The sequence below is a fragment of the Syngnathus scovelli genome, chromosome 5, assembly GCF_024217435.2.
Source record: "Syngnathus scovelli strain Florida chromosome 5, RoL_Ssco_1.2, whole genome shotgun sequence".
In the NCBI taxonomy this organism is placed as follows: Eukaryota; Metazoa; Chordata; class Actinopteri; order Syngnathiformes; family Syngnathidae; genus Syngnathus; species Syngnathus scovelli.
In genome coordinates, this window is record NC_090851.1 from 10,954,678 (window position 1) to 10,982,623 (window position 27,946).

Consider the following 27,946-nt stretch of genomic DNA (forward strand, 5'->3'; position numbering starts at 1 on the left):
CTTCACAAATAAAAACTTTTAGCGCAATCAAATGTCAATCGCAAAGCCTCAAAACATTTTTTTGCGGGGCAAGCAAAGCTATATTGTATTGCATTAAAAAAAGAAATTACTAAAAGTGCTCTATAACGATTTATTACTTTCACCATCAGGAAATAGCAAACAAGTTGACAATTCACCATTGTAATGTGAGCACCATTTTGAGGCATTACGTAATGTACATACGTAATAAGTGTTTAGATTTTTGCCTACCTTTACGTTCTAGAATACGTCAGCTAGTGCCACCAGAGCTCGTTTACAGTCGCTTAGCAACACAGAGATTTCCCAACAAGCATCGCAGACGAAGACATAGTAGTACTCGGTTTACAAAGGCGGCTGTAAATATTTGAGCAAGCAAGAGCCCATTTTCAGTCTTCAGCCAATTTTAACCTTTTTAAAAGACTTAAAAACCCAACTGCAGAAATGAAAAAGAAATTACTCACTTGAACTCTGGGAAAAGAAATACTACTTCACATACCTCAGTATAAAAGAAAACGAAACAGCAAAACTGAAGGATTGGACGGGGTGAATCGTGAAAATCCATGTTAAATTAATAGACATTGAAATGTTGAAATTATTTTTGATCCTCTACAATGTAGAATCTACATCAAGACACCTGATCGAATTCAGATTAAATAAAATAAAACAAATCCCGCCCAATCTAAAAAGGACTCTGATAATTCCAAAATGAGATTTTCCGGGACATTGTGTATTGCGTTTACTGTTTATTAGAAACATTACTGGGGGAAAAAACTACAAAATATCAATACACAGTTGCACACAAAAATATTGAAATGCTGAAAACGTTCCAGTAACAGAGGACTAGAGGATTGCCAACATTCCTGAAGCACTTTTACAACTCAAAATCAAATCAACAATATGTTACAAAATGACAGCTATCACAGTTCCAATAGATCTGAAAAAAATGCCTTCATTCATGCTTTGGCTCACAAAAGTAAGTTTTCCTTTGCTTGGATGCCATAACTGAAATCTGTGGAGGAAACAGATAAAATTAGATTACGGTTTGCACAAACCCACAATTTAATATTTAAAAATATTCTGACATGCTGTTGGAAACAAAAACAACTCAGGGGCGTGTCTATGGGTGGGCTGAGTGTGCGTTGCCCACCCCAGAGATAAGCCATGCCCACCCAGAGGAATGTTCTGCCCATCTAATGAAAACTCTCGAAAAATTACTATTATTCTATTTTTATTTGTTTGGAGTATTCATAGCTTTCTGTCATTGGACAAAAATGCACCACTTTCTAATTGGCCATTTTGAAGGTGTGGGAGTTCTTAGTGCTGCTCCCTGACATCAGCAAACCATGACGACAGTTCCAAAATACGGTACAGACGTGGTCAAGTGAACAGCTAAACCTGTTTGTAGCTCACTGCACTCAGCAATCTAAATAAAATGGTTAATACCTTAATAAGGCTTGTGTTTCTTCTAAGATACCAGGTCACTTGGTGATTTGGTAATTAGCTAGCTTCAGGCTTCCTGTAGCAGATTTGTTACTAGTCACTGGAGTTGGCTTGTTGGGCATAAAAAAAGTTTCATTTTGCTAGTTACTAGCTTGTTTGGTATAAAGTAATTTTACCGAAGGCTAACACGATTACCATAATTTCCGGACTATAGGTCGCTCCGGAGTACAAGTCGCACCAGCCATAAAATGCATAATAAAGATGTGAAACATGTGACTTGATATAATAATGTGTTAATAATTTCACACATAAGAGTGTAAGTCGCACCGGCCACACTATGAGAAAAAACTGCAAATTCTAGTCCGGAAAATACGGTACTATATTTTTATTTTTCATGGGGTAAGGACTATGGACCCTGCTAAAGAAATTGAATGGTGTAATTGAATTATCTCCCACCCATTCTCAAAATTAAACCATAGCTTGTTTACATACACTATTTAGAAGAAGCTAAATTTTTGTTGTTGCCTACCCAAAGATCACATACTAGTAACACCTCTGAGACACATATGTAGGTCCCAGTTCAGTCTTACCTACACAACCACACAATTTAAACAAAGTAGCAGTGAGGGTAAGGTGGGCGTATCACACCGCCACCATGACTACCATGTGTTTAACAGTGGTACCTGTTGTGAAGCAGTAGTTGCACGTTGCTCAACATCAGTTAGTCGTCTTTGAAGGCGAGTGGACTTCTCTTGAGACTCTGCTAGCTGTCTCTCATTCTGCACAAACATAATATCCACATTTTATTAGAGCTTATCACTACAGGGACAACATTTTCAAAAACAGCCAACTGAAATTAGCTTCTCTCATTTCCTTAGGAAAATTTCTAGCGAAGTGTGATTCATTTCCAGCATTATAAAAATAGAAAAAAAAAAGTTTTTCTATGAAGGGAATAATGCTTGACTACACGGCATCAAGAAGCGTAAGGTGTTAAAACCCATGTGCATTTAACATCGTATTTTCTCCAAAAAATAATTTTAAAAAAATTTGAAAAATATAACATGGGGCGTTTTGCACACAATTTGGAGGGAGAACTGCATTTAGTCTATTGTGGAATATGTCTGTAACGACAAAATGTGGAAAGGAAAAATTAATACTGGGTGATCTGTATTCTTGCGGTTAGAGAGCACATCATTTGTCAATTCTGAATGGATCAATTTAAAATGCTCTTTCAATCTGAGGTCAGCCAAGTCATGTTACATTGTGTTTAAAGGACAGCCTACAATGTTATATTCTTGACTCCAGAAAAACACTATTCATATGTTGCACACACCTCTTCAATAATTTTTAGGTTATTAGCCAGCTGGAGTTCGAGCTCGTGTGACCGCTGCTTATGTTGATTCAACTCTGCCCTGAAACACAAAAGAAGCCGTCACCAAACAAATTAAACTATAGCTTTACTGGATCTATGGATTCAAGTGATAGATATCACAGTTATTTTGTGAATGACAACAACTTAAACACATTTTTTTTATTTTTAATTGTGGCTGCACGACACTGGGAAAAACATGCGATATTGTGTGTTGAATATTGCATCTGACCAGTCAATATTCAGTCATACAATTCCATAAATATTACTTTATTGCATATTGCATGTGCCATTGTCTCAAATGTTATACATTGTGCAGCCCTACTATTATCTAATACCATAATGCATATTAGTAGTCAGGTGTCAGCTCGCAGTGAGTGGCAAAGCTGTACCAAGATCCCTCAAAAATTGATTAGTGAAATCATCGGTTAATCGGTTCTTACTTGAGATTTTTCATTTTTATTTCAAAGGCTTGGGCCATGTTCTTTCCCTCGTCTTTCCAGCGCTGAATACTTTTGTTTTGTGCAGTTAGAAGACGCATTAGATCAGCACTTGAGTTGCGACTGCTCTCCTCCAAGTCGCTCATCTGTGCACTAAGAGACTTTTCCTTTAGGCTGTACTCTTGCTCCATCTGTGACACCTGGAAAAGGACAGCGCAGTGCAGTAAATAGGTTAGGTCCTAAATATCTTGACTCACGTGCATACGTCTTGTAGCTCAGTGGTGCCCAACCTTTTGCAATGACCCAGTTTAGTGTCACCATTGCAAACCCACACACCTTTTCCAGCATGCACGGTATTTTTTCTTGGTGTCATACAATCACTAGACATCACATTACTCTCTGTGCTCCTTTTTTATATGAGTGTATACACACACATACACATACATGTGTGCGCGCGTACATGCATGCAGACACCTCCAACCGTAACCAATTTGATCGTGGACTGTGTATGACTGCTGACCACCAATAACCTCATGTAATGCGGGTCACACGGGTTAAGGTGCCCAATTTTTTTCCTTTTTTAAAAATACTTGTTTTTGACATGAGACTGTTCGGACTTTTAGGGTGTAGTGAACATTGACATAACAAATAGAATAATAATTACGCGCACACAGATTCCTATTTTTCTCCCGTACACCTTTCAATGTTGACTTGGGACCAGTCCGAGGCCTACCAGTTGATCAATCGATCAATTGATTGGAGACTCCTGTTGTAACCTAGTAGCTTTTCTTCACTTTTTTCCTTACCTGTTGTTTGGCCTTCTTTTGGACAAGCAAGGAGGCCTTACGCAGTTCATCCATCTCTCTGCGTATTTGAAAGTTCTCCTGCTGCAGCTGGAGTCGCTCGTCATTGATTTTGACACAGTCCTCTCTTGCTGCAGCCAAAGACCCCTTTAGTTGCTGAACTTCTTCCTGACTACGGGACAATTCTTCGTTGTAGCTACAGATAGAAATGTGGAAGATGACAGGGAATAAATGGACAAAGTGTTGCACTACTAGATGCTCAGAATGACTGGCTAAGTAACTGCCCTGTGGATTACGGGAAGTTGGTAATAGTAGTAGGTAATGTTCAGGCATTGCACTTACCCCAGTTCTATCTTCTTTAGTTTGCTTTGTGTACTTTGTAAAGTAATGCTTATTTCATCTCTCATCCTCTCTGCAGTGAGACATCTCTGGTGAAGGACATCAAATTTCCCAAGCTCTGGTTCTGCCCGACCCTCCTTAACTACCTATATCACGAAAAGACAACAATCTCATGGTTGATAACAATGACGATGGGGCTCATAAAGGCCACAGACATAAAGAAAATTTAGAGCTGCTGATCTAAATCTAATCATCAGTGCAACAATACCTTTGCAAGTTCTTCCTCTAAAGCTTTTTTCTCTCGCTTTGACCTCTCATTCTGAGATTCTTTTTCTGCACACTCCTGCGAATGAGTTAGTAGAGTAAGAACATACCCAATCAGGTAGTAAGAGTTGTAGACTATAACAGGCAGATTTGGGAACATATTTCTTTGTGAGGGGGTCTCTTACCAGTTGCAATAATGACAGCTCCTCAGCCATACGACGGAGCTCAACATTGCACTGCTTGCGTATATTATCCACCTGTTTAACACAAATGTGTCATGCAGCTGCATTATAGCATAGATAGTATGATTGGAATTTAAGGGCAGACAGTAAATTGTATTGCACATAAATGTATCAGAGTTAGTGACTTAATTATATTACAAATATTTTAAATTAAAGGCAATTTGAATAAACTTTACTATTTACAATATGTAGCTATCCTATTAAATAAAATTGTTTTGTACATACTGTATCACAGTTAGTGACTTAATTCTACTACAAATGTTTTAAATTGAAGGCAATTTGAGTGAACTTTACTATTTACAATGTGTAGCTATCCTATGAAATTCAGGGCAGACTCTTCAGATTACAGACAGTAAAGCTAGACAGAAAAACTTTGCTACAGTGGCTGAGATTCTACGTACGGTAGTAACACAATATAATTAAATAAAATTAGGCTACAGTCTTCCTACTACTATTTGTGGCATTTATTTTTGCAATAGTATTTTTTTCAGAGTTTAGAGTTCTATAATTCTGACGTCAACCTTGTCTTGGAACGCTGTCCCAACTGTTATCATTAGATCAGAAAATACCTCCAAGATATATTAGTGCAGGAAATTGCAACGAAAGACTGGCTTTATGCTTTTTGAAGCAGGGTGGATTGTTTTTTTGAGGCCAGTTTCATAAAAAATAAATCAGAGAGATTATTTCACGTATAAGTGTATCCGTGTTTTCGCTGATCATTTCCATTTATGAGATTTCAGGAGTAAGAGTCTAATTGTTTATTGGATAATCTTTTAACCCTGTCTCAATCTCTCTATTAGGTTTTTCAATTACCTTGGGAATAAAACATAAAAGGTATCCAGTCTTCAAGGTTTCAGTCATCGAAGTCAGTGATTTGAATTGAGAGCTCACTTTCCAGTCACACAGCATTTTAGCAGGATTAACCAGTTAAACAGATGCAGAGAAAGCTTTGTTTTGATGTGTTTTGGCATATATATATAGGAAAAAAGAATGATGATTAATCGGATTGAGTACAGCAGAGAAAACCAGGTTTGCTTGATAAGGGATTTAAATATGGGTTGGATTAAAAAATAAAAAAAATAAAATAAAAAAATCGTTGACATAATATAAACGTCAGCAGAAATAGCTTTGCTTCAATAACCAGATAGAAACACCTCTTTTCTGGTGCGCACTGCAGCATCCTCAATCAGCTGGGGAATGACCGTCTTTGTCTTCTCAAGTTCCTCCATCATCTGTTTCTCTCTTAACAGAGCCTAAGGAAAACAAGTAAATTGCATTGATTGAAAGACTGTTAAACATTTCCCTCTTACCGTATATACAACTTTCATCAAAATATATGCATGCAAATTTGAAATGGTAGGTAGACATAGTTATGGTTTGTACCAAGTATAGTTACAATCATAAAATGACACTGTACTCATCACAAACACACAGAATGCTTTTACAAAAAAATAACAACAATGGCATAGTAAACAGTTAGTGCACAGAAAGTATTGAAATGCAGAAAAGAGAACTCCTGTGTTCCTGAACAACCTCTGAATTAACAGCATTAAGAACATTATTGGTGAATAAATGAGTATGTGTTACCTCATTCTTTTGCAGTACTGCCTCCTCAGCCATCTGCACACTCTCTCGAACTTTGTCCAGAGCATCATATTTCTCCTGTTCTAAGGTAGCGCATCGGGCCTTAAGGTTCCCTGACATTTGCTCCCACATAGTTTGTTCTCCTCGAACATCATCTGCCTCCTGCGATGTTGTTTTGAGCCTTAGCAAATGTAAATGAAAATATGAAACTGATAGTGAACTGCACCAGTAACCTATGCAATTAATAAAAAAAACATATCTATATCTATATCTATATATATATATAGAGAGAGAGAGAGAGAGAGAGAGAGAGAGAGAGAGGGAGAGGGAGAGAGGGAGAGAGAGCGAGAGAGAGAGAGAGAGAGAGAGAGAGAGAGAGAGAGAGAGAGAGAGAGAGAGAGAGAGAGAGAGAGAGAGAGAGAGAGAGAGAAAGAGAATATCGGAGTATTTTTTTGGAATGTCTGCTGTACGCTCACTTGCTCCTTTTTGCTCCTCTTATTTATTTGTTGTGTTATTTATTCATTATTTATTCAGCACGCTGTTGTTTACTTGTTTACTTGATTGTCTATTGTGGGCCATGTCTTGTCACCGTGGGATAGCGGGGAACGAAATTTCGGTTTCTTTGTGTGTCTTTGGCATGTGGAGAAATTGACAATAAAGCTGACTTTGACTTTGATTATCTCTCGAGCAATGAACCGAGTCTATGGAATGAGAGAGGTCAAGTGACGCTGCAGTTGATCGGCACTCACCTTGTCTCCTTCTGACTGATGGTTAACTGAAGCTGTTGAATTTGTCTCTCTGCCGCTTCCTCTCGGCTGCGAGCCTCGGCAAGCTCTTCCTCCTGAATGAATGCAATATGTGCATGTCTTTAATACAGTACAGTATGCACACGCACACACACTCACGTCTACAGCACAGGTGAGGGTGAGAAGTAATATCAGCCAGAAATTTGTATACTGTACTGAGGTATACTGTATTACAGTATGGAGCGTAAAAATATACGGCAAAATGTCAAAATCATTGAATGAGGACAAACCGTTTTAACGATACTACAGAAATTCCAATAGCAATAAAGCAATTGTTTAAGCAATTCGACTCAAAAGCAATGTATCATTTTCTAAAACATGGATTTGTTCACCTGTCTCTTTAGCAGGTGCTGAACTAACTGGAGCTGCTTGTTCATTTCTTCCACTTTGGTTGTGGCCGTCCCCAAATCACTTTTGGTTATTCTAGAACACAAGACCCAGAGAACATTTCAGTCAATAGTTACTTTTGTTAATAGTTCCCCCCATTATCATACTACAATGTAGCAATTGGTGTGGCTGGGTTCTGCACCTAGCAACGTAACACAACTTCAGTGACAGCTATTGTAAATCAACAATTATTACCTGAGCTGGCTGCGTAGCCCCTCCATCTCTGTACTCTGCTCTGTCACTGTTTTTAGTAGCTGCTGATTGGTCTGTATGTGACAAGATACACAAGTTTGTCCTTTGAATAGCATTTCCTTATTGTATGCTTTGACTCAAATCAAACTGTAAAAACTTTAAAAATCGCTTAACAACAATGCTACTGTTCCCACAAGACAGTAAAAGTTGGACCCCTAGCTTTGCCCTCTCATTAAATATACATCAGATAAGTGTCGCGTTACTCTCACATCTTGCGACTCCAGTCAAGTCTCACATACATACTGTTTGTGTGCAAATGTATACATGTGAGAGATCTCAAACATGCAGAAGAAGTATCATCTTCTACCCGTTACATACCAATTGTAGTTCTTGATTGGACACTTGGAGTTGCTGCGTGTGCTGGTGGGTAACTACGATTTGATCCTATGATGAGGAAAACAATTTGTTATTGTCGTAGAGTACCCAACACAATGGCTATGAATGTCATTGTATGAGGTATACCTTGAGTTGCTGTTCTTTAGCATTAGCGCTCTGCTTATCAGTGAGACTCTTCTGGTAGAACTCCTGGAGGCGATCAAGCTCAAGTGCTGCTGTCTGCCACAACTCCATGGCCTGCATCCGCTCCTATTCAAATAGATAAAACACATTCAAAACTATTGCTACTGAGTACTATGCTGAGTACCAACTAAAAAGAAATACAGTTACTCCTGGATGTTTTCATTTGATCAAAATGCAAAATTTGACATCATTGTTTAAAAAGTTAAAGCTGAATTTAACAGGAATGTGTCAAACATGGTATGTTGCAATTTGTTCAATTGCTACAGGTAGGTCAGAGTATAAAATGCACCGACAGGTGACACATTCACACGCTTATAAGTTTTTGTATGAGGAATCTAAAAGCAGGGGGTTGGACATTTTCTTGATGCGACTGCTAACATGCATAACATATAGGCAAAGCTGCACATATAAAACATTAACTGAAACCTGAAAGGCTTCCTTTAAATATAACCACATTATTTGGCTTCCTTTGTTTAAAAAACAAGCAAAACATGGTTGCTACTTAAAACAGGAAATATATAAAAAGTACACGTCAAAATTTTGGGACCTGTTCCGAAAGCTTGATTTGTTCTTGGAGGTTTTCAACCACTGCTTCCTTCTCCACTGTGCTCATCTCCACTCCAGAAATCTTTGAGGGTGACTGAAGCTGCTTCTCAACTGATTCCCTGAGTTCTGCATGCAGCCTGAAATAAAATCCAAACATTTACTAACCACTTCTCCAGATTACAATCAAATATAATACAATATTAGTATTGTTGCGTAAACATTGTTAAACAACAATTGAAATGCTACAATGTAATGGAGAATACCTATATTATGAAGTACACACACACACACACACACACGATGCACCTCATCTTAATTTTGAGCTTTATGGCAATGGCTGGGAATACTTATGTACATGTTCTTTTTTTTAATTATTATTTTAATACATTCACTATCTTTTTTCATATTGTTATTATGGAGTGTTGTGCGTAGAATTATAAGGGGAAAATCAATTTATTCCATTTTGGAATAAGGCTGTAGCCTAAAATGTGAAAAAACAAACAAAAAAAAAAGCTCTGTAAATCATTTTTGGGTGCACTCTGTTAAACACCAACAAATCCCAGATACCTTTCATTTTCCTGGACAACAGTCTCCAACCTTTCTTTGACATCTGTCATTGACACCTGCAAAGATGAATAGAGGTACATGAAGCCAAAGTATGTAAATGGATACAACCCAAAAATTTATATTGCTTTTTACACATGTCCAAGGGCCTATGTGTGTCAATATCGGCACACTTAAAAATCTTGAATAAATGCCTTTAAGCATTTAACCATTCTCCTGCATGACACTGAGAGTTCCAAGTGTGTGGAGCTCAGTGATGGACAATGATGTGACTAAAAATGAGAAGGGGATGTGGAAAATGAACCTCATCTTGACTGGACAAAACAGTTTATGTCAAATAACTCAAATTTAAGTGAGAGATGAGTGAAGCCTACTCGCATATGGTGTTTTTAAAAAGGTGAAAACTGCAAAGCTGTTGTGGGAGGTTCAGTAAGATACATAAAATTATGATAATTTTCTTGAATCACCTATAATGTCATTTGAATTTTAACAAATTTAAATAGGCATTTAAAAGGTACATTAAGTTTAAGCTTTTTTTTAAAAACTTTGAGTGCCTCCTTTTAATAATTACCTAATCTTGGGGTTTTTACCTGATATTTCTGCAGCTTTTGAGACATTTCATCAATGTGCCGATCATACTCGGCTATCAATGGAGCCATTATACTGTAATAAAGAAAATTTGTATGAGTTGAATAATACGTTCAAACCATCATATGACTTACAAATCTCATTGGTGCTTTGTTGCTAAATTGTGCCTAAAATTTACAACATCACATAACTGCAGTATCATACCTCCTATCAGAGAGCCAGGGAGCATCTTCAGGGGCCTTTTTTTCTTCGTATCTCTGGGGAAGGAGGGAGGGGGGGGGAAGGTTTGCAAAGTCATATCAGAATTCATGGATTTGGTTGAACACATCGTATGCATCATGACATGTCTCCTCCACATTTCAGTTTTCCCTTAACCTATTCCACTTCATTGTTAACTAAATATGCAATACTGTACTACAAAAATGTATGAAATAGCTTTTGTTTGGTACCTGAGATGGTTTGGTGTGTGCGTGCTCCTCACGCTGATACTGGCTGAGAGATGAATTTAGCCTGCGGACTAAGGACACAAATTGTAGCAGGTTGCACCTCGAAAAATATGCACACATTAATTTCTCAAATAACCTTTGTCAATGGGGAAGTTTTCTTGGTGCATGGCATCGTGCAGGTAAATAGTAAGCAGTCGAATTGTAATTAAATCAGCATGTGACTTGCTTCCCTACCTTGATCACGAAGAAATTCGACCTCCGTTTCCATGTTGATGATGCAGCCTTGGGCAGTGGTTCTTAACCTTGTTGGAGGTATCGAACCCCACCAGTTTCATATGCGCATTCACCTAACCCCTCTTTAGTGGAAAATAACATTATTTTTTTTTCCAAATTCAAGACAGACTTTTTCACTGGTGCACAAAATGAGCCGTGCACGAACATCACCTTGTTCTAAGAACAAAACCAGCACAATGCATGAACTCGCAACAAATTACATACCTGCAAATCAGTGTGCCTTTGCGAGACCAGTTCAGATATGCGTCGTCACGAATTTACACGATAAATCAGGTGTGTTCGGACCTCCGCATTGGAGGCTCTGCCGAACCCCTGAGACCGACTCACCAAACCCCAAGGGTTCGATCGAACTCAGGTTAAGAACCACTCGCCTAGGCGGAAGCAAATGTAAAAATATCATGCTAGCGCGTCAAACAGACGCAGAAACCAAATCAGCATTGGTTTTGCTCCTAGGAAATTAAGCATGGCTGGCGTTGCACAGTATCAGCGTTGAAAAAAAGGAGAAAAAGGCTGCAACAAGCTGATCGAGAGAGAAGACTAAGGTTATTTAATGCTTCTTTTGCAGGAGATTAACACAAGAAGCGAGCTAAAAAACGTCCGTTAGCACTGAGTCAGGTATTTAAAACAACAATTCTATTCAGTGGTTAAAGATATGAAAATCGATTTAATTTAATAGTTTACGTTTGACAACTGTCTGTATTATTAAATTATGATAAAACGAGGGCATTACTTAAATAATCAAGTTGCGCCGTCCGTTTTGAAGAAAACAAACAGCAGCCAATGACAGCTAAGCTATGCGGTGCAAAATAGTTCCGATGTGTACAATTTAGCAAACGAAATAGTTCCGCTTTCTGAAATAAGGAAGTCCATTGACAGCTGATGTTATTTTGATAAACTCGACTGTTGACAAGTACGGGTCCAAAACCATTCTTGGGTTAGGTTTGCTTATTACCTAAGTTTGATTTACGAGCTTGATAACACGTGAATGATCAGAACTCCGTTAAAAATTAACCTAATATAATAACGCATTTCGTAAAATAATGACAGGAAGGTGAAAAGTTGAAGTGTTTAAGAAGCAGTATGCGATGCTTATCGCTTAGTGTCTTGGAAGTACAATATGGGGTTAGTTCGTGGACTGCAGTTTGTGACAGTCATTTGCATGACATTGAGTTGTGATTCTCTGTAAGTCGATATTTAAAATGTCCTAAACTGAGGCCAGATAGAACCTTAGTCCTTGCAAACAATTCTACTTTCAGGCCGAATATGCAAGCAGAGTTTGAGATCCTGCACACTTGGGACAGCAATCCTGTGAATCATGACCCCATCAGGATCATCTTCTCCCCTGGTGATGAAGGGCTAAAAATGAAGACTTTTGCTCCTTTCTTCAATGACCCAGAGGCCCCAGCTGGAGCACCCGGCCAGCCATTCCCTGGGCTCTGGAACTATGAAGGTGGGTTAGATCTCAGACGAAGGTGTATGTGGGAAGACCAAACAAATGTATCATGAAAACATGTGGTATGAGATTTTGTATGCATTCATTTTATTGTCTTTCGAAGTCTGGTGCTAAAAATGTCAATATTTCCCTTTTACTTTATCAGTTGTTGAGTCCTTCTTTCTCGATAGTACTACAGACAATTACTTAGAGGTGGAGGTTTGTCCGTAAGTAAAATTTAATTTGTTTTAATATTGGACACATCAATGGGTATCTAATAAATGTAGTTATACTGAAACTTCCACTTTTATCTTGTGCCGCTTTCTATTATTTCACTTCAGACATGGTCAGCATTTGGTATTACTGCTGTCAGGGGTTGGCCAAGCGTTCCAGGTAGGCAAACGTAATCGAAGTAATCAACAGATTCATAAAGGGTTATTAATATGCTTTAGTGTGGTGTAAAATGTGCCTTGTACCCACTTTCAGCAAGAACTGCCGCTGGTTTTTAATGCGACAGTCATCGGAGACAAATGGATGGGTGAGGCTCTCCTTCCCTGGATTTATTTTCCACCCAATGTGAACAAGATGAACTCTTATGCTATTCATGGCTCCGGAGAGATGCGCACATATGAAGCACTCTACTCCATCCCCCGTGATGAGATAGTCGAAGGACAGAAGCCAAATTTGTAAGTACACTCATTGCAAAACTATTATTTTCTCTTGCAGCTAATTAGAACATAAATGTTTACAACGTTGTGCATTACATTTTACGTTCTTTTTCCTGTTAGCCATGCCCTGAAGTATTTTGGCAATTTCCGACTGCAAAGTATCATGGGGGATGGCTGGGAGCAGCCAGAGTCTAATCTCTGGAAGGGAAAACGCTGAGCAGCTCACTAACTCGTTTGTCCTATTTCTTACTCTTTTTTTTTAAATACTTGTCTTTATGCGGCATTTGTGTGTGTTGTCACAAATGTGGAAACATGTCTTTTAGTAATTTTGTGTCAGTGATTTTGGCATAGTCTTATGATGGAATTTAACAAAGTTATTCATGCCTTTCTGGATTTTTCTACATATTTTCATTTAATTCCCTTTCTGATTTTGTAGCATTTGTATATCTATGAATGGACTGGTTCAGTAATAACTTAAAGATTGGAAAACAAGTGTGGTAAATCAATAAACATACATTTTACATTGCATACCTCTGGTGTTTGTATTTTTTTATAGTTCATTATGAATGTTCTAAAGACAAACGAGTCACTGATAAGAGTTCAGAGGAATCAAGACTGGCCCTCCGTCCCTGGGATGCCAAACCGGAGCTGTCAGGAAAAGAACAGAATTAACATCAATTATATTTGCACATACATAGTTAGAAGGAAGACTTTATGTGACAACACCCAAAAAAGCAAGCAAAGTACCTTTCCAAGAGCTAATTGGGAACTGCTGTCAGCCTACATAGAGTCCAGTTCATAAAAAAACATTTTCCAAGAACCGCTGTCTGGCGTTAACCAAAAGGGTTCATTTATTTTTTTCTTTTAACGGTACTTGAACACTAAAGTCCATGTACATGACATGCTCACGTTCCTGTTTCACAGAAACGTTAAACGCACAGTGTATAGAATTTCGTGCCAACTAGTGTTGAATTAATCGAATGCAACAATCATGAGCACAGCACTCCGTGTGTATTTTGAAGCACACACACTATGAGGACACAGAGCGATGTCACAAGCCGACCAACAATTTCTTCAGCAGAGGCCCTACATCAATAGACTATCATTATCAGTACAATATGCTGCTCAGTCGTCACACCTGTTGTGAAGGTAGAGTTGTTCGTTGCTCAACTTCAGTTAGTCGTCTCTGGAGGCGACTGGCTTTCTCTCGCAATTCAGCCAGCTGTCTCTCATACTGAACAAACAGAATATAGACCATTGTCTACACCAGGGGTGTCAAATTCATTTTTTTCACGGGCTGCATTGTAGTCATAGCTTCTTTCGGAGGGCCATTATGACTGTCAACCCAAATAAATGTATGAGCACCTCATATTATATACAGTAAAAGCTACAAAACAAACTGACAAATAAATCATTTTCAAATCAGACGAGTAAAAACCGGTCAAATATTTGAAAAATATATATATTATTAAAAGTGAAGACAATTTTCAATTCTAGTAATGACACAAATTTGATGCACAATTTTTCTTCGCAGGGCACATAAAATGATGTGGCAAGCCGCATCTGGCCCCCAGGCCTTGAGTTTGACACCTGGGGTCTACACACAGACTATGTAAAACTACTGTTACAGTATTGGTTTCTCTTCACGGGAAAAATATCACAGACAGTGAATTCTGATGATCCTGTATGATAATCCTACACATGCATTAGTGGCAGTTATTAATGGATTAAGTTGATAAATTATATATTACCGATGCTGTTTGTCATATTTAGACTCATAAGGTAGATAGAGCCTCAGATGAGAGTTGGGTGCTTACTGGACTGGACAGCAAAAGGTCACACAAAGAATTCATGCTAACATTGACTTCAAAATCTGTGAGAAATTTAGAGTCTACCATTCATTTTGGGGAATGTGGGAGGAAGCTGAAACACCACGACCATATCATTATCCTCCGCCTCATTTTTTCACAAACCTCCACAATAGTATCGTTATTTTTTGACAGCTGGATTTCATACTCATGTGAACGCTGTTGCTGTAGATCCAATTCTTCTCTGAAAAAACAAAACAAAAGAAAATCACACACATACGTATATATTTTTTTAATTGTTGTTAAACAGTTGCCATGACAAGAATGTCATCAAAATGGAGATATTTCTTGACTCTTTAAAAAGTCTAGTCTCAAATCATATTTCTCTATTCATGTCTATTCTTTTCAATCTGATGTTTTTAGTTCTCACGTGAGAGTTTTAATTCTGGATTCCAAAGCCTGGGCCATGTTTGACGCCTCCACTTTCCAGCGCTGGATACTTTTCTGCTGTGCTGTCAGAAGACACATCAGATCAGCACTTGAGCTGCGACTGTGCTCCTCCAGGTCACTCATCTGTCCTTTTAGTGTTTTCTCCTTAATGCTGTACTCTTGCATCATCTGTGTAATCTAGGAAAGCGTAGTATCATGCTAAATCTATTTTTTTCCTTTTTCTTTAAAAACTTAGCTATTAACATTTTATGTCTTGCCAGTGTCCCAATAAGTTGTACAGGCATCTATGCAAATCTAGAGTACTAGGTAAAATGAATATGACAAAGAAGCACCGGTTCTCTGCTTGCTTTGGATGATCTGTACTCTTCTCAGTGGCACATTTTTCTTAAATTCTCACATTTACCTGTTGTTTGGCCTTCTTTTGGACTTGCAAGGAAGCCTTCCGAAGCTCATCCATCTCCCTGCGGAACTGAACATTCTCCTGTTGCAACTGGAGTCGCTCATCACTGATTCTGCCACAGTCCTCCCTTGCTGCATCCAAACAGCCCTTTAGCTGTTGCACTTCTTCCTGGCGTCGGGATAATTCCTCACTGTAGCTAAAGATCGAAATATGCAAACCTGAATGATAATAGTGCGACACAATTTTATATGCATTTCGCAGCTGTTGTCTTTGAGCGGCTCTGGTTTGTACTGTGATTATTAACGACATGATATAACCATCGACTGGCTTTAAAAGCAATGAATATATGACTGATCCACCTACTCCACTTCCAATTTTTTTAGTTTGCTTAGGGTATGTTCCAAAATGATGCTTAATTCATCCCTCATCCGCTCTGCCTTTAGACACCTATGGTGAAAGTCATCAATCTTCCGAAGCTCATCGTCTGCCTTGCACTTGGTCATCTTAAATGAAAAAACAAACAACCAATTAATCATTGCGTAAGAGTCGTGCATTATAAAACATCGAAAAGACTTTGGATCTGGATTGAGCTGTTTCCTGTACTATAGTTAAACATCTACCTTTGCCATTCCCTCTTCAAAAGCTTTTCTCTCTCGCTTTGACCTCTCAATCTGACACTGTTTGTCCACACACTCCTATATCAAAAAGAGGAAGTGGAGTGTAACATCAATATTGCAGGTTAAACCAGGTGTTGGAAAACCAATAGTTAGAATGAATGAAATGTATGCACTGTGATTTTAAGAGGAATTTGTTGTAAGGAGGGTAAAAACTTACCATTTGCAATAGAGACAATTCTTCAGCCATACTTTGCATTTCAGTGTTGCACTGCTGACGCATATTATCCAGCTGTTAAAAAAGTACAGTTCTGTCAGTGCGGACAAATTTAGTTCATCAGAATGTTGTGAGCTCTTAACAGACTATTATCACCAATACAATACCACACAAACAAGAATAAAACAAACAAACAAATTGCAAACAACATGCATTGCGAGGAGCCACTCTTGGCTGCTGTGCCCAGATTTTGACAGTACTGTAAAATGGTTTGAGTGTCATCTGAAGATGGTCAGAGAGAAAGTACTATATTTGGGTTTATTGTATGACGGCATGTGGTGCTGAGCAGAGGTAGGCATTCCGTCTCAGGTACGAAAACGGTCCAATTTTGCAGACGGACAAGGGACGGACTGAAGATGGATGGAAGAGAGTTGTGTCTCTTCCTGTAATCGTCGCTATTCAGGTTAAGTGCTGACGAAACTTTATCTTGCATGTGTAATCCGTAAATTCAAGCCAAATGTGAATGTTAAAGACAGAAAAAAAGTGACTCTTCATGCATGAGGTGGCAAAGGGAAACTCAAGTAAAGTGCTCCCTACCCACAGATGACATTCTCTACCTCTTTATTGAAGCAAAGAGCAGCGTCCTTGATCAACTCTTGGAAGGCTTTTTTTGTCTTCTCTAGCTCCTCCCTCAACTGCTTTGCTCTTAACTGAGCCTGAGGAAAATAAATGGCGGGTCAGCACGTTAGAGAGTTTATACTTGTACCGAAGTCAGATTCAAGTTTCCCAAGATCCTCTGCATCTAGTACATCTGATATTGAGGGTAGTGTTTTCTTTTGTTTTGTTTTATAGGAAAAGACTGGTGGGTTATTGACCCATTTAGGTTAGCCCATACTCATCAAATAACATTTTAATCATCACTCATGATTGCTTACATCACAGATTACAGACAGCCAACGAGGTTTACTTTGTCTGCCAGTAAGTTAAGTTTGAGTTGTTTTTTTTCTCCTTTATGGTAATTGTTTTTGTATGTCTATTTTTTACTGTTGTTTTCATGGTAGACTTAACCTATCATTTGTCAAGCAACAATAAATTCATGAAAACGGTCATAAAAGTCATTAAAACAGTTGTATAGGTAGCATCGACAAATGTACAAGTCCTTTAAATTTTTTGGGAGTAAATAAATACTCAGATCTATTATTGCACACTGTCGAGACACGGTGGTTGGGAACCAATCATCTCTGAGTCACAGGTAGAAAGATCAACAGAATGGCTATTCAATTTTCATGGTCACTCATTGCCAAACAGTGTTCATACAATAACTACATCATAGCTGCTCCAATGGCCACTGAAAAAAAATAGTATAGTCAAGTGACACCAAATAGGCTGTTTAAATTTTGGCACACACTTTGTTTATTATAACTAAAATACTCTGCTAGTAAACACATTTCAAGTGAAAAAATAATGCAATCTGGTGAGGCTTTTCTCAACAATACAAATGAAAGAACAGTCTCTACTTTATAATTGGAAGTACATATGTACCTCTTCCTTCTGCAATGTTGCTTCTTCAGCCATCTCAACACACTCTCGCACTTTGTCCAGACCCTCATACTTCTCCTGTTCTAAAGTAGAACAACGGGCCTTTAGGTTCGCTGCTGTATTCTCCCACATAGCTTGATCTTTGAGTGCAGTCTCTGCCTCCTGACATGCAACTTTTATTCTGAGCAATTATAAACATCAAGAGCTGATGAGAAAATCTCCAGAATTACTTCCCCATACATTAAATGTTTGTGAATAAAACCCTTTCTTTCCATAATCACCTGGTCTCTTGCTGGCTGATGGTTGTCTGAAGGTGCTGGATTTGTTTCTGTGCTGCTTCCTCTCTACTCTGAGCCTCTGCTTCATCTTCCTCCTAAACATGCATGGTATTTACAAAAAAGCCATATCTGAAAAAATAGTAATTATAAAATAGTTGTTTAAACTTCGTCTCTGATAATGTGAAATTCTCCATGTCCATCCTATGCCAACTACTACATTTCACCTGTCTCTTTAGCTGGTGCTGAACAGACTGGAGCTGTTTGGTCATCTCATCCACTTTGGCTATGGCTGTTCTCAGATCAGATTTGGTTGTTCTATAACACAAGTGACATCCAACATTCGCTAGTCAGGCCTTATAGGATGTGTGTGTGTATATGAATATCTAAAAAAAATATATATAGTGTATAATGCTGCCTTTAACAACAAACAATAATTATCCATCCATTCTGTATTTTACTTTTTCTCATTATGGTTGCAGGTGACCTGGAGCCTAACACAGCTGACTAGACAAAAGACAGGGTGCAACCTGCACTGGTTGTCTGCTAAATGCAGGGCAAAATAATTAATCTGGGTGTAATTGCGACATTAAAAGTGTATTTTGGTTTTCAAAATACATGTTGCAACAGCTACATTGAATCAAAAGTTAAGTTACCTGAGCTGGGTTTGTAAGTTCTCCACCTCTGTGCTGTCTCCCGCCATTGTCTTTGGAAAATTACGGTTGGTCTGTTAGTGACAAAAAATACACAACTGCCATTAGTGTGGCATGCTTGCAAAAATAATTTTTTACATAGATGGATAAGTATCCATTCATTTTTTGTATTTCATATATTGTTAAGAGTTCCAAGGGGGCGGGAACCTGTCCGACCTGACTGAGTGAAAAAGGGTGACTATACCCTGAACATTTCTTTACAAGATTCGTATAGATTTCATCAAGAGGTAGCTTCAAACACTGCAAATGTATTCTATGTGAAATCATTTTTGGAAGATACCTGACAAATGTAACAACAGTTAAAAGTCATATTAGAAAAGGTATCAATATATCTTTCTTTTGAGCACTCTGCTGGGGTCAGTTGTTAAAACTGTCAAAACTGTATATGTTAAGATGTAAATACTGGTATCAGCTGTTGTCCTGCTGCATTGGCATTGAGTCCGTTAGTGAACATTTTCTGGTAGAATTCCTGTAGATAGTCAAGTTCCTGTACAGCTGTCTGCCATAACTCTCTGACCTGCATCCGTTCCTTTCAAATACATAAAATATACTGATTGTACATTCTAAGCAATTAACACATGCGGTTGTTAAAGACACATTTTACAATTCACAACCAAGACTTTCATTTGTAAACGTGGAACTTCCAACATAAATCATAAACTTATGTTAAACATGTAAATTCTTGAAACTATTTTACATCATTTTAATGTAGATAATGTGAGGAAAAACCTCTCAGGTAATGGATAGATGTATGTATGTAAAAGAGACTACAGTATATTATCCACTGAAGTTCGGTCTTTCTTCGAACCCAACCAAATATTTTACTGTACATGATGTGAATACATATATTGCATGCACTAATACGGGCGCAATTAACTCAATTAACTTAAACACATGCAGACCTGCTTAAAAAGTTGGACTTGAGCTTCATAGTTATTTAGCATTCTGTTCTCCTCTATGTTACCCTCCTCTCCTGAAGTCAATGGGAGCATCTGAAGCTTATTTGTGACTGACTCCCCCAGCTCACCGTGCAGCCTGCAAAGATAGTGGGAAGCTTATATTTATCAATATTTTTAATATGTCCAGTATATTGTTTTGATTCATAATTTAAAAAAATCCATACCAGTCGTCCTCCTTGAGATCACTTTCCAATTTCACTTTGATGACCATCATCTGTCAAATATCCAATATGAAATGTGTGTTCAGAGAATACTTTAAATATTATGAGCAAATAGAACGTTAATATACCTTGTATAGGAGGTGTAGCTCGCACTATTGTGGTGAGCAAGTTCAGGTTAAATGGCATGACTATTCCACCTAAAATAAATACATAATATAGTGCAGATTAAAGATAAACAACTGTCTTTATATCTGCATTTGACTGTCCTTCCTTTGTTACATCAATTCGGCCATTAAATAAGCACCTGTGAAGTCACATGATTAATCTTTTATTAGGCCGCTAAAACTGTCAAAATAAAAAGATAAATTGTTTGGATCCGATTAGTCTAGTTTTAAGATTTCCTGGTCAGCAAAGTTTCCAAAGTGATACTGCCATCTACTGGTGTTTTATGCCTAGAAGTACACTAACTCCTTTTCAAAATTAAACAGGAGGTAAACAGCACAATCATACTTAATTGATGTTTAGCGGCTTTTCCGATTCTTATACCAATTAATTACATTTTGATAACTTGATTGCGAAACATTGATGTGCTTCGCTGGTCTCCGAATGGTTCGCAGGTCTGCCTCACAGTTACGGCCCCCTCTGCTTGGGGACAAACTGAGCAGGATGGACCCCTGCTTGGTGACATGGACCTCCAACTACCTCTCAGTATGTCAGGCTGAGAAAACATATCTCTGACACTGTGGTCAACAGTACTGGGGCGTTCCTATGTACAGTGCTGGCCCCTGTTCTCTTCACCCTGTATACTTTGGACTTCAGTTACAACTCTGAGCTGTGTCATATACAGAAGTATGAGGATGTCATATCAGAGATCACAATAAGGAAGAGTACAGGAGTCTATACCTTTGCCGCCTGATGCCGCTCCAACCATCTGGAGCTCAGCGTCTCCAAGACAAAGGAGGTGGTCATTGACTTTGGGAATTCCAGATCAAAGCCAAGGCCAGTACTACTGAAGGGAGCTGAGGTGGAGACTGTGGACTCGTACAACTATTTTGGGGTGTGGCTGAATGGTAAACTGGACTGGTCAGTACACACTAGCCACTTGCACACGAAGATGCAAAGCAGGATATATGTACTTCCTGAGGAGGCTGCGGTTGTTCAACATCTGCAACAGGCTGTTGGAGATGTTCTACCAGATTGTAGTTGCTAGTGTCCTCTTCTACACCGTCGTGTGCTGGGGGAGCAACGAAAGATGCTTCCAGATTGGACAAATTGGTCAGGCGAGCAGCCACCCTCTGCACACAGTCATCGTTGCTCAGAGGAGTGTTCAGTGTGAGACTACTTCTCCATAATTGTAGGACCAACAGACTGCCGAATTATTTTATTCCTCATGCCATCAAACTGTATAACAACTGGGGGATGGGCAGATCAGAACGGGGAGAAAGGGAGACCACATAATTAGAAACCCCAAGTGTAGCTATCTTTAATATTTATATTATTATTTGTTATCATTGTTATTTTACTCTTAATCAACACTTTATTGCTATGTGCTTTATTTATTACTCTCCTTTTTGTCACTCAAGTGCAACATTCTCTTTTGTATATTTCTATGTGAGCTACTGGAACCAGAATTTCCTGAGGGAGCAATCCCAAGGGATAACTAAAGTGGAGTCTAAATCTGAGTTTGAGTTTGTTTCAATCTCAGTTTTGACCTTTATGCATGATTTTGTCTCATCTTTTACCTCACATTGCAAAAACCTTGCATGATAGGTTCAATGAAGACTAAAAATGCCCATAGATGTGAATATGTGAATGGTTACTATTCATTAGAGTTGGCCTATGTGTCTTGCGATTGACTAGCAACCAATCCAAGGTGTAACGCCTGTAACTCCCTCATCACCAAAACACTGGAAGTAGTTGGTCAGTGTTTACATGGCATATATCCAAGACAGCACCGTGTTACAACGCTCCTTCAAGCACTTTAAAATTTGACACATGTATTTTCAAATTGGAGCCATTTGTGTATATTCTGCATTCATTTTCAATGTTTGTCCATCACCCGAAAACTTAGATACACACCGAATATAACAACTACAGCAACCGGGAGGTAGAATTGAGATTGAAAATGAGTATGGAAATACTCCAACATGGACATTCCGTAGTTTATCTGTGATATCTGTACCTGCTTGAAGCATGCACCGTGCTCCAGCTCTGTCTGAAACCCTTGGTCTGGACCAGGGTGCTAATTCCCCTTTTCCCTTTAGTGCGGAAAAAAACATGACAACACACTCCGCCGTTGGTCTTCTTGGGGGAATTATTTTCATGTTCACAGTGACAGAAGTATACAAAAGAACAAGAGGTGTGACTGCTCTCTTGCTCTTGCATCACTGTTTTGGAACTGCACACAACCTCACAGACAACTGCTGCCTGCTTGCCACACTGTCCTTGATTTTGCCTTCTCCCTAATAAACACTTAAAAATACATCTCCATATTAGTGGTCAAAGACGTTACTGTGCTTTTAAGTATTTCGGAGCCATCTTCATTTGTATTGGGCCCTCTGGCAGATTAAATTCTGAACCTTCATTCCAATGCAATGGGCGCATGGAAGTATGACAGCAAGGAGGTGTAAAACTTTCAAAAGTGACAGATGTTTTTATGCAAGTATAAAGCATAAATGCACCTCCATCAAAGATTAGTAAGTGCAGGCTCACGACAGACATTTTGCTGCATCAGTAAAGCAGTGGTTCCCAACCGGGTTTTTGTGTGTATTCCCAAAACATTTTGACATGCTGTGAGTACCCCCTCACTCATAAGTTTGATCATTGTCCAAAAGTATGAAGAAATGAGAATGTATTTATTTTGTAACCTTTAATCCTAAAGCATTGTCTTCTTTTAAACTCAAAATAAAGAAAATAATTATGTTGCCTATAAAATAAATTAGTATAGAAATGAAAAAAATAATTTAATTAATTAGGAAACCTTCCTTTGTTATAAATATACGTATATATATGACATCATTTACCACCAAAAAACTAGAACAACTTTGAATAAGTTTGATTCAAACAGGCATTTAAACTTAAACGTCACAAACAAAAACACTTATGACTAATACTCAGACCCACTCAAGCAGTTTTACTTTCCTTTCATCAGTCATATGAGCATAATGAGATACTTGCACCAACATACAGCTCATTTTTGGAGATTGATTTTGGTGTGGTAGTGCCACTGATTATTGTCTCCTGGGGGAACCAGTTTAAGTGCACACACCACTTTATTATGAAATCACTTAAAATATTTAATTAACCTCGGAAAGAAATGATTAAATATTTCCACATACCCCCTTGCACTGTGGCTGGTTGAGAAACGCTAGCATGGGTAGGCAACTCATGCACTACTACAATAAAGTACAGAAGAAGAGGTAGTGTCTTAAAAGATGGTCCACAAAATATGACGTTCATCTACTAGCTTTGCTACAGCTTAAGCCTGTCTTGTCTTTCCCAGAAAAGACACGACGATGCAAAAGCATGGGCAACTTGAGCTCAAAAATTGGTGATACTGGTAATAGAAACTTGCTTAACCTTGTTATATTAGCAATAGGTCTACTGTGGCTTAATGATAAACCTAAAAACCTCAGAACTTGGAAACCTGAAAATGCAACAAGGAGTTTAAACCTCAACCCAAGTCAAAAGACTGACTTACATTTCATGTGGCTTGAGAAGGAATACGTTGAACAGGTTGAGCAAATGAAAGAGGAACACATTAATAACCCATTGCCAAGACAGAGGATGAAGTACTGTTTTGGCTTTTCATGGGTGTTTAAAGATGCACTTTGTAGAAGATTGACAGCTCCCCAAAGATAAAAAACTAAATACCACAAGTTGAAGAAATTCAGTGACATATTTAAGGAACTTCAACATGCCAAGACTGGTGGAAATGTTCCATACATTTCATTTTTGAAAGTGGTTTAAACTCAATCGTGCAAAAATTGCCTTTAACCTTCAGGCAACGTGGTCAAGCAATAAACTTTAGATTTTGTGCCTCACATCAAATATTCCTCTCATACTGAGCCTCTTTCAAAACCTGGACAAGCCTATTCTAAACTGAACAAAGTGTCACCATGTCATTGCATGAAACCGATAATGTCAAAACCTAGTCATTGTTGCAGCGATTTATCAAAAAAAGGGAAGATAACGACAATCATATCCGCTTCTCAAAAAAGTCTTATCCCCTCTTGAAAGGGCTTGGTCTGTTTCATGTGTTGCTTTTGTTCAGTTCAAATTGCAATGCACTGCATGATCACACTACAGTGGAAAGAAAAAGGATTGGGGATGGTGCAGCCCTTCAGCTGGAATCCTCCAAACACAAATGATAAACCTTGCAATGCTACCTTACTTACCTTGTTCGGAGCCTACCACCCGCAAACTCAGACCAAAGTTGTCTTCTGGTGGTTCACTCACTTAAATCTGGTTAATGGAACCTTTTGTCTTTTGGTGGTTCACTCACTCAACTCTGAGACCTGACCACACTAATTCACTGGACTGTAGCCTTAAAATCAGATATCAGAGATTTTACTGCTTCCAACTGGAAGGTGAGGAGAGAAATGGTCTGTTTTCCTGCTGCTTCAAAATAAATATCTCCCAAAAATATGATGAGTGACATGTCAAGAGCTGATCTTCAAAAAGAGTGATATAGTATGATTTGTGCCAGTCTGGAGTGGAGACACCAACATTGAAGCAAGTGTCACTGTTGGTAATTGTTTCAAATAGGTTTTTTAGTGGAGAAATAGCAGTGAATTTCCTTCAAAAGACTTTCATTTTTACACAGCCCAAGAAGCACAAAATCATAGATAACAGAAATAGGCACTAGAAAATGTTCCAGGTCAAGATCAAACTAAAACTTGGGGTAGGCTGTGCACACCATATAATCTCGGTTTTCATTAAAAAAAACATCAACTTTTGTTTAGGTGGGCATTCCGGTAAGACTTGATTATTTATTTTGTCACATTAACTCTGATGTTTAGGATTTTTATATTTTAACCATGCCATGGATGCACTGTGATGCCTTTCATTGTTTGGGTTTTGTCTTTTACTTTGTTTTGCTGTTAAAAGTGTTCTCTAGTTAGTTACCTAGTTTGCATCATTATCTAGTAGTAATGCACACATAGTATTGCGTTTCACCTGAACCAATTCTTGTTCGAATCCGTCGAACAGAAATGCATCAACTGTGCACATAATTACACAAGACCGCAGAGCAGGAAAAACACGGCACAATGAGTCCTTAATTACCGAAAGAAATCCATCTATTCAAAAGAGTTAGTTATGCAAAGATGGGTTGAGCTGTGTGGGTCAGTTAATAGGACTATTGCATAAGCCATTTGAAAAACATTCACTCTCTGCCTCTCTCTTTCAACACGCACAGACAAATTACAGAGCAATAGTTGAAAGCGTTCAGAGAGCAAAGAGCAAGTCAGTTATCTTAATTAATGATGGCAAGTGATACGACAACAAAATTATCATGAGCTCTATACATAGATACCCCTTCAAGTGATACTTGCACACATTACAGTGGCTTTATCTTATGACATTGGTTGCACCTTGCCATCATGCACAAACAAAACACTTTGGCTTTTGTGAACCGTGAAGGACATTCCAGAAACTTGACGAGACATCCAATAACGTGACGAGACATCCAAACATCTCAAAAACAGATGGTCTTTATTTATAACAACATATTTCATTGTTGTCCAGCAGAGAGCAGCAAATACTTGCTGATGCTAAATCCATCTTGGCTACCATGAGAGGGGCCTTTTCCTTGCTTGAGATAAAAACTCAATTTCTGTGTCAAAATTAAAATAAGATAATTGTCCAGGGCAATCGACAGATACAGTATTTTGTTTTAAATTGAGGTAAAAAGTGCATGTCTGCTGCCATTTGGATTCTAAAGAAACAGTTCATTAGTTTTTAATTGTGTGTTAATTTCAAATGCGGGAGTCGCAGGTAGGGAGAACATTTAAAGAAAAAAAAAGGATTGCAAACGAACAAATCTGTTTTACATCACTATCATGAAAAGCCACTCCCATTTGTCCTTGCAGGCAGTGAGGCTGTCTTTCAGTATCCTCTGGCATTACCAATTCACTGGGAAATGGCTTGTGTTGAACAGGAGGAAGGACTGATTGGTTTTTATGCGCATGTTGGATTGCAAAAGCCCATGTTAGGTATGATCAATTTTAATTGGCACTTTTAGCTTTGAAATACGTGCAATGTTTAGGTGACGAAATCCCACGCCTTATCATCCCTTGGTGACCTGTCCCCCGCTCCCCATCCCTCCCTCCTCCACCACCACAAAGGCGCACACACACACGCAGGCACGCTATGAAACACATGAACACAAACCTGAGCAAAGGTAGAAGATGTGTGTCCCCAGAAAGATTCAAAGCTTGTTCCTTCTAATTAGTGTGAGGAGATGAGAGGAGAGTGCAAGAACAGGTAGCTGCCTCTCGTCTTATTCCAAATCCTCGGTAGACAGGCAGGAACAAGAATTTTCTCATCCCCCACAGAAAAGAGGCCCGCCTCCACTAAAACATTCACAATCAGCTTAGGGGTGATTGTGCTTGTCAGAAACTTTCTGGTGTTCACCCAGACCTACGAAGCTCTTCTGTTCAGGAGCTTGGGATTTCATTTCAAGTTTAAAGAGTGTTTAACCCAAGAGGTATAAAGGAACATGTCTTGGAACATAAAACGAGCAAATGGTTGAAAATGTAGACTTTGCAATGACTTTGTCTCATTTCTAAGGATGTGTGATATTCACCAATCATTCCACAGTGCACTTATTCCTACTGCTCTCTAATCAACTATAATTTGGCCTTCCCTCAAAAACAATCACTGAACCCTAAACTTTTTTCAAATCCAAATCCCAACTTCAAACCTATATAAAACCTACTGTTTCTATCCAAGGCCCTTAATATGGTTGTTCATCTCCAAGGTTAACAAGGTTGTTTCTCTGCAAGGCCCTTAATAAGGTTGTTCCTCTGCAGGACCACCTCAAACCTTTGAAAAGTTCCAGTCGGGTTTTTGTTTCAGTCACAACACTGAAACAGCTCTTATCTAACCACCTTCTAATGGTAACTGAGTCTGGCTCACCATCTCTGCTTGTCCTCCTTGACTTGTCTGCTGCTTCCATTGACCACATCATCCTCCACAATACCGTACCATACATATAGCCCATTTGAACTGTGGAATGCACTCTTAAATGAACACAGCTTCACAGACCATCGAAAGTTTGAAAGGCCACTGAAAACCTTTCTTTTTAAGAGACATTTTAACTTGTAAACTCGTTTTATGTATTTTTCCAAATTTAGATTTTACTTGTGTTTTATTTTCTGCGGGACTGTAGCACTTTGGGATCTGTCTCAAAGTGCAATACAAATAAAAATTATTATTATTATTAGTATAGACCTAATTTAATGATCTATGCTGGAATTTGTGAGATACTGGGATGTTGTGTAGCCTTTGCAGAAAAATGCCAGATTGTTCAAAACAACTATCCTTAGCACCGGGCTGTACACCAATGTGGTATGTTCCACAAACAAAAGTAAACTTTGATCAGTGTGCATGGAAGACTTTATCTTCTAAAGTGCCATATTAAACATATTATCGGCAAAACAGTCTCAAAAGCGATAATTCACCTACTGTTGCGGTTGTGTATACGTATTATCAGCAAAGGAGATAACAGTGAGTTATCATCAGCACCCACTTTCTACGAATGTACTGAAAACACATTACCTCTGCTTTATTTTGTCAAACTGGAAC

At 38.5% G+C, this 27,946-nt stretch overlaps 3 protein-coding genes across 9 annotated transcripts in view; 1 reads left to right on the top strand and 2 right to left on the bottom strand.

The window, feature by feature from the left end:
* Nucleotides 1-741: 741 nt before the first annotated feature.
* On the bottom strand, nt 742-11,256 carry LOC125968438 (sodium channel and clathrin linker 1). Its single transcript, XM_049719477.1, has 22 exons — nt 11,106-11,256; nt 10,842-10,963; nt 10,611-10,678; nt 10,366-10,418; nt 10,164-10,236; nt 9,577-9,632; nt 9,011-9,146; nt 8,407-8,529; nt 8,263-8,328; nt 7,888-7,958; nt 7,638-7,728; nt 7,249-7,340; nt 6,503-6,680; nt 6,070-6,168; nt 4,859-4,930; nt 4,678-4,752; nt 4,413-4,555; nt 4,074-4,266; nt 3,271-3,467; nt 2,792-2,870; nt 2,142-2,237; nt 742-1,027 (listed from the first exon to the last, which is right to left on the bottom strand). Exons 2-22 carry the CDS (start codon nt 10,873-10,875, stop codon nt 968-970), a joined length of 2,055 nt encoding a protein of 684 aa, XP_049575434.1. The 5' UTR covers nt 10,876-10,963; nt 11,106-11,256; the 3' UTR covers nt 742-967.
* Nucleotides 11,257-11,932: 676 nt separating this feature from the next.
* On the top strand, nt 11,933-13,529 carry c5h4orf33 (chromosome 5 C4orf33 homolog). Its single transcript, XM_049719486.1, has 6 exons — nt 11,933-12,083; nt 12,158-12,351; nt 12,500-12,560; nt 12,675-12,726; nt 12,820-13,019; nt 13,122-13,529. The coding sequence occupies exons 1-6, from the start codon at nt 12,019-12,021 to the stop codon at nt 13,216-13,218; spliced, it is 669 nt and encodes a 222-aa protein (XP_049575443.1). The 5' UTR covers nt 11,933-12,018; the 3' UTR covers nt 13,219-13,529.
* The window catches only part of LOC125968439 (sodium channel and clathrin linker 1-like), a 54,265-nt gene continuing 39,836 nt past the window's right edge, over nt 13,518-27,946 (bottom strand). The window contains exons 1-18 of one of the 7 annotated variants that reach the window (XM_049719480.2): nt 21,041-21,248; nt 20,266-20,334; nt 20,141-20,190; nt 19,920-20,052; nt 19,421-19,546; nt 18,961-19,031; nt 18,532-18,622; nt 18,311-18,402; nt 18,033-18,210; nt 17,108-17,206; nt 16,494-16,565; nt 16,280-16,354; nt 16,023-16,162; nt 15,663-15,855; nt 15,240-15,436; nt 14,975-15,053; nt 14,140-14,235; nt 13,518-13,649 (exon numbers count right to left, since the gene is read on the bottom strand). In XM_049719480.2, coding sequence (XP_049575437.1) covers nt 13,611-13,649; nt 14,140-14,235; nt 14,975-15,053; nt 15,240-15,436; nt 15,663-15,855; nt 16,023-16,162; nt 16,280-16,354; nt 16,494-16,565; nt 17,108-17,206; nt 18,033-18,210; nt 18,311-18,402; nt 18,532-18,622; nt 18,961-19,031; nt 19,421-19,546; nt 19,920-20,052; nt 20,141-20,190 — 1,731 coding nt within the window. In that variant the 5' untranslated portion in view covers nt 20,266-20,334; nt 21,041-21,248 and the 3' untranslated portion in view covers nt 13,518-13,610. Of the gene's footprint in view, nt 13,650-14,139; nt 14,236-14,896; nt 15,054-15,239; nt 15,437-15,662; nt 15,856-16,022; nt 16,163-16,279; nt 16,355-16,493; nt 16,566-17,107; nt 17,207-18,032; nt 18,211-18,310; nt 18,403-18,531; nt 18,623-18,960; nt 19,032-19,420; nt 19,547-19,919; nt 20,053-20,140; nt 20,193-20,265; nt 20,437-21,040; nt 21,249-27,946 lie in introns of those variants that run through there. The other 6 variants (XR_007481318.2, XR_007481317.2, XM_068650750.1 and 3 more) reach the window with 6 other exon arrangements.

Excerpts from the sequence above, each read along its gene's own strand:
- LOC125968438 (XM_049719477.1), bottom strand. The coding sequence starts at position 10,875 with ATGGAAACGGAGGTCGAATTTCTTCGTGATCAAG. Across the intron at positions 7,729-7,887 it reads GGGCTACGCAGCCAGCTCAG|AATAACCAAAAGTGATTTGG; the intron begins GTAATAATTGTT and ends CTTGTGTTCTAG. Across the intron at positions 6,169-6,502 it reads CAGTACTGCAAAAGAATGAG|GCTCTGTTAAGAGAGAAACA; the intron begins GTAACACATACT and ends TGTTTTCCTTAG.
- c5h4orf33 (XM_049719486.1), top strand. The coding sequence starts at position 12,019 with ATGGGGTTAGTTCGTGGACTGCAGTTTGTGACAGTCATTTGCATGACA. Across the intron at positions 12,727-12,819 it reads GGGTTGGCCAAGCGTTCCAG|CAAGAACTGCCGCTGGTTTT; the intron begins GTAGGCAAACGT and ends ACCCACTTTCAG. Across the intron at positions 13,020-13,121 it reads GAAGGACAGAAGCCAAATTT|CCATGCCCTGAAGTATTTTG; the intron begins GTAAGTACACTC and ends TTTTCCTGTTAG.